The sequence below is a fragment of the Mus caroli genome, chromosome 6 (genome assembly GCF_900094665.2).
Source record: "Mus caroli chromosome 6, CAROLI_EIJ_v1.1, whole genome shotgun sequence".
In the NCBI taxonomy this organism is placed as follows: Eukaryota; Metazoa; Chordata; class Mammalia; order Rodentia; family Muridae; genus Mus; species Mus caroli.
In genome coordinates this window covers 120016311-120020030 of record NC_034575.1, presented here as the reverse complement: position 1 = coordinate 120020030, position 3720 = coordinate 120016311, and the positions used below count along the sequence as shown (strand labels likewise).

Genomic DNA, 3720 nt, shown 5'->3' with positions numbered 1-3720 from the left:
TGAACCGTTCGTGTTGTGGACCGCGGGCGGGCCGCAACAGAACAACTTCTCTGAAGAAAACATTTCTTTTTCTCTAACTTAGAAATGGATGTAACAGATTCAATGTGTCAACTCCTAGAAACTCATTAGTAACTTTTGAACAGACCAATAAATAGATCTTAGTAAAATGTAGTATTAGTTTTTACCTATCACCCGGCTTTCTAATCTGGAATTTTGTGCACAGGAATCTCTTTTGAAGACTGTCAGTACTTGAAAGACACTTATGAGATTCAATCAAAGCCTCTGAACTCCTTTTGGTGGTGTAGTTTTCCCTAAATTAATTTTAACCCAAGGAGTCTTATTCTATTCTTGTTTGGTTTTAATTACCATGTAAACTATGTATTTCAGAAATACGGCAGTGAAGTCTCAGTACCTGTACATTCCATTCTATGATCAAGTCAGGTCTCAGGTGGATACATCCTCTCATATGCTCAGTGTTGATGTGGGCTTTGGAGCAACGTCTTTGATTCTTAACATTTAATGAGACACAGGTGCTAAAACCAATGTTTTGCTACATTAAAATGAACTATTTCCTTTTTTGTTGACACACCAGTCTGCCACAGATGCCCTCTAAGCAGATTTAGGTCATTAAATAGGGATCAGTTGCTTCCGATATAGGATTGCTTCATCTCGTGAGTCACACTACTGTTTTTCCTAACATACTGCAACTGGGGGCATTTTTCCGGTTCATGAAAGTCTCTGAGGCTTGTTTTGTGTACAAAGCAAAGGCAACGAATGACCTCTTTGTGGTAAATTTTGCTCTTTTGGCAAATATAACTCATTTATCTGCTTTTAAGATTTATTTTAATATGGTATTTATCTCCATTATAAATATTATATAGAATTTATTTATTTTTATTCTTCTTAATCTACTGTATCTACACTGTAACTATCAAGTGTGCCACTGAATCCAATATTCAGTTGTACATCCATTTATAGAAGCACTTCAGTGTTAACAATGTTATGATAGCCAGGCCTATTTCTGTATTTTTCTCTTTATAGTAAGTGTACAAGCCAACACATGAGATTGTACCAACACGTTGAACAAATGCTCTGGGACTTCTGACTCTGGAAATGGTTGAGAAGAATATTGGGGAGAATATTTCAGATTGATATTCAGTCCCCTTTGCTCCGTAGTCATTTTAAATGCACTTGTGACTGGGAGTTATGTGCAGAACTTACCCGAGCAGATAACACCTGCATCTTCTTTGTGCCTGCAGTTATGGCGTCCCCAGCCATGTGAATGGCACTGCCAAATATGAGACTCTTTCCCAGTGCAGATGACTTCGTCTAGCCAGATAGCTCCTGCTCCTTCCCCAAAGTAAGCAGAGCCAGTGGCGTTAATAGCCACGCCACAGTCCAGCTGCTTGCACACCACATTGGCATCAGTCATATCCCAATTGTCATCACAGACGGTGCCCCAAGAGCCCTCGTGGTAGACCTCTACTCTCCCAGCGCAGCGACCACCTCCACCTACCAAGCGAAGCTGGCCACTTGCTGGGAAGAGAAATGAAGATAAGAAATTATGCCAGATAATGTATTCTGGCAAGGTTTGAGGTCAATTTCAGAGGTCAATCACAGATTCTCACCTATGCAGGGAACTTCACTCTCCTTTGGAATTGTAGAGCTTGTTGTTTGGACTGGAGACAATGAACTACATGGCAATAGTGTCTGGGATTGGTTTCCTAAAAACATCCAAAGTTTCAGGAATAATTAGATACAAAGGGTGAAGAATGAGGGCTGGATGGAGAGTTCCGTAGGCGAGTTGAAGACAAACATAGCTTGAGAAAGAAGAAGGAGGAGGATGGAGGGGTGAGAAAGGAGGGTGGGAATGATGGGACACCTGGAAGTGAGCAGGTGCTTTGAAAAAACATGGAGTACAGTTCTCAATCTGTGGGTCGTGACCTCCAGGGAGGAGAACAACACTGCCACAGGAGGTGGAATATCAGATATACTGCATATTATATATTTACATTACTATTCATACCTGTAGCAAAATTGTAGTTATGAAGTAGTAATAAGAATAACTTAATGGTTGGAGGGGTTCACCACAACACGAGGAACTGTACTAAAGGGTCACAGCATTAGGAAGGTTGAGAACCATTGCAGGAAGCACTAGATGACAATACGGTTGATGAAAATCAGATTTACACACACTCTAATAAGACAAATGAAGTTCCTATTCTAGCACAGGTCTCGTGAACCTCCCAGACAGACTGCTTCTGTTTCTTTTGCTTCATCCCTGACTCAAGCCCATCGGATTCTAAAGCACTGTGGAGACTCTCTTCACTGGCTCTCCCTTCATCCTCTCACCTGAGCAGATGACAGAGGCCACCTGTCCTTCGGAACACGTCGGCGCACCCAGGGCAGTCATGAGGCAATCTCCTATATGTTCCTCAGTTCCAGTGCAGTGGAACATGTGACTCCAGACCTGACCAGCTCCTTTCCCAAAATGTGCTCCTTCTGGAATAGATTGGGCAACTCCACACTTCAGCTGCTGACATAAGACATGAGCATCTTCCATGTCCCAATGAGAACTGCAGAGGGGACCCCAAGCTCCGAGTGTCTTGAGCTCCACTCTTCCCTCACAGGAGGACTTGCCGCCTGCCAGACGAATATCTATGTATCCTAAAAGGAGACCGGGGTTTAGAAAAGACATCCGTGACTCTCTAACCCTCTTTCAGAGCCTAGGAGCAAATTGAAAATATTTTCTTTGTCTTACGTGAGCAGACTAAGCTGACATCTCTGCTGTGGCTACAAGTTCTGTCTAGCGGGGGCGCCACTGAGCATAGTGAAAGATGGGACTCATCCCCACTACACTGGAATTCTTCACTCCAGATCTGTCCACTTCCTTCTCCAAAATGTGCTCCCCCTAGGATAGAGACGACCGTTCCACATTGTAATTCCCTGCACACCACACTGGCAGCTTCCAGAGACAAGTCAAAATCACAGACGGAGCCCCACACGTCTCCGTGTTTCACTTCCACACGACCGGAGCATGGGATTTCTCCTCCAACCAATCTGGGTTCCCTGTGGCCTGAAAAATAATAATATTTCTGTGAGAGCTACAATTTCCACATTTTTCACTCATGGTGGGACTAGGAGCCAGGGTTCTCTGCACCTCCTGGATTTCACCCTGCACCTCCTGGATTTTCTGTCTAGACTGGGCATAGAAAATTGTGGCTCTAGAACCTTTCATTGGGCTTGTCCTTCTAAGAAAATTCTAGCGCTTTGGATTTTGAAGAAAAGCAAGATCAGAACTTCTCTTTTCTTTTAGTACTTCACTTGCATTTATTCATACAACACAATTTGTTCACAGTTTGGGCTTTGTCAGCCAGCTCGGCACTTGTTCCAGTCTGAAGTCTACAGTAGCTTTATCAACATCTGCATATAGGTTTACAACATAGTTTTGTTCAGAGCATTGAATGAACATCAGACTTTAAAAAGTGGAACACCTGATGTCTGTGATCTGATGTCTTTCCAGTCCTCTTCCCATTCCTTTCTGACAGGGCTTTATCACAGTGGTTCATAGACAAACAGGCCTGTCTGCATGCTCTGCTCTGCCTTGCCAGCCCCACACTGTATTCTGTGCCCCAACTGATCTGTCAGCAGGAAGGGCAGAGCTACATTGGGCTCCTAGATCTTGTGCCTCCGTGACAGAGAGAGAGGGAGGAAGGGAGG

At 43.7% G+C, this 3720-nt stretch overlaps 1 protein-coding gene across 2 annotated transcripts in view; it reads right to left on the bottom strand.

Moving 5' to 3' along the window:
• Cd163 (CD163 molecule) overlaps window positions 1-3720 on the bottom strand; it is a 25504-nt gene that overhangs the window by 10203 nt on the left and 11581 nt on the right. For both annotated transcript variants that reach the window (XM_021165214.2, XM_021165215.2), the window contains exons 7-10: window positions 2762-3076; window positions 2353-2667; window positions 1629-1724; window positions 1222-1536 (exon numbers count right to left, since the gene is read on the bottom strand). In XM_021165214.2, coding sequence (XP_021020873.1) covers window positions 1222-1536; window positions 1629-1724; window positions 2353-2667; window positions 2762-3076 — 1041 coding nt within the window. The remainder of the gene's footprint in view (window positions 1-1221; window positions 1537-1628; window positions 1725-2352; window positions 2668-2761; window positions 3077-3720) is intronic.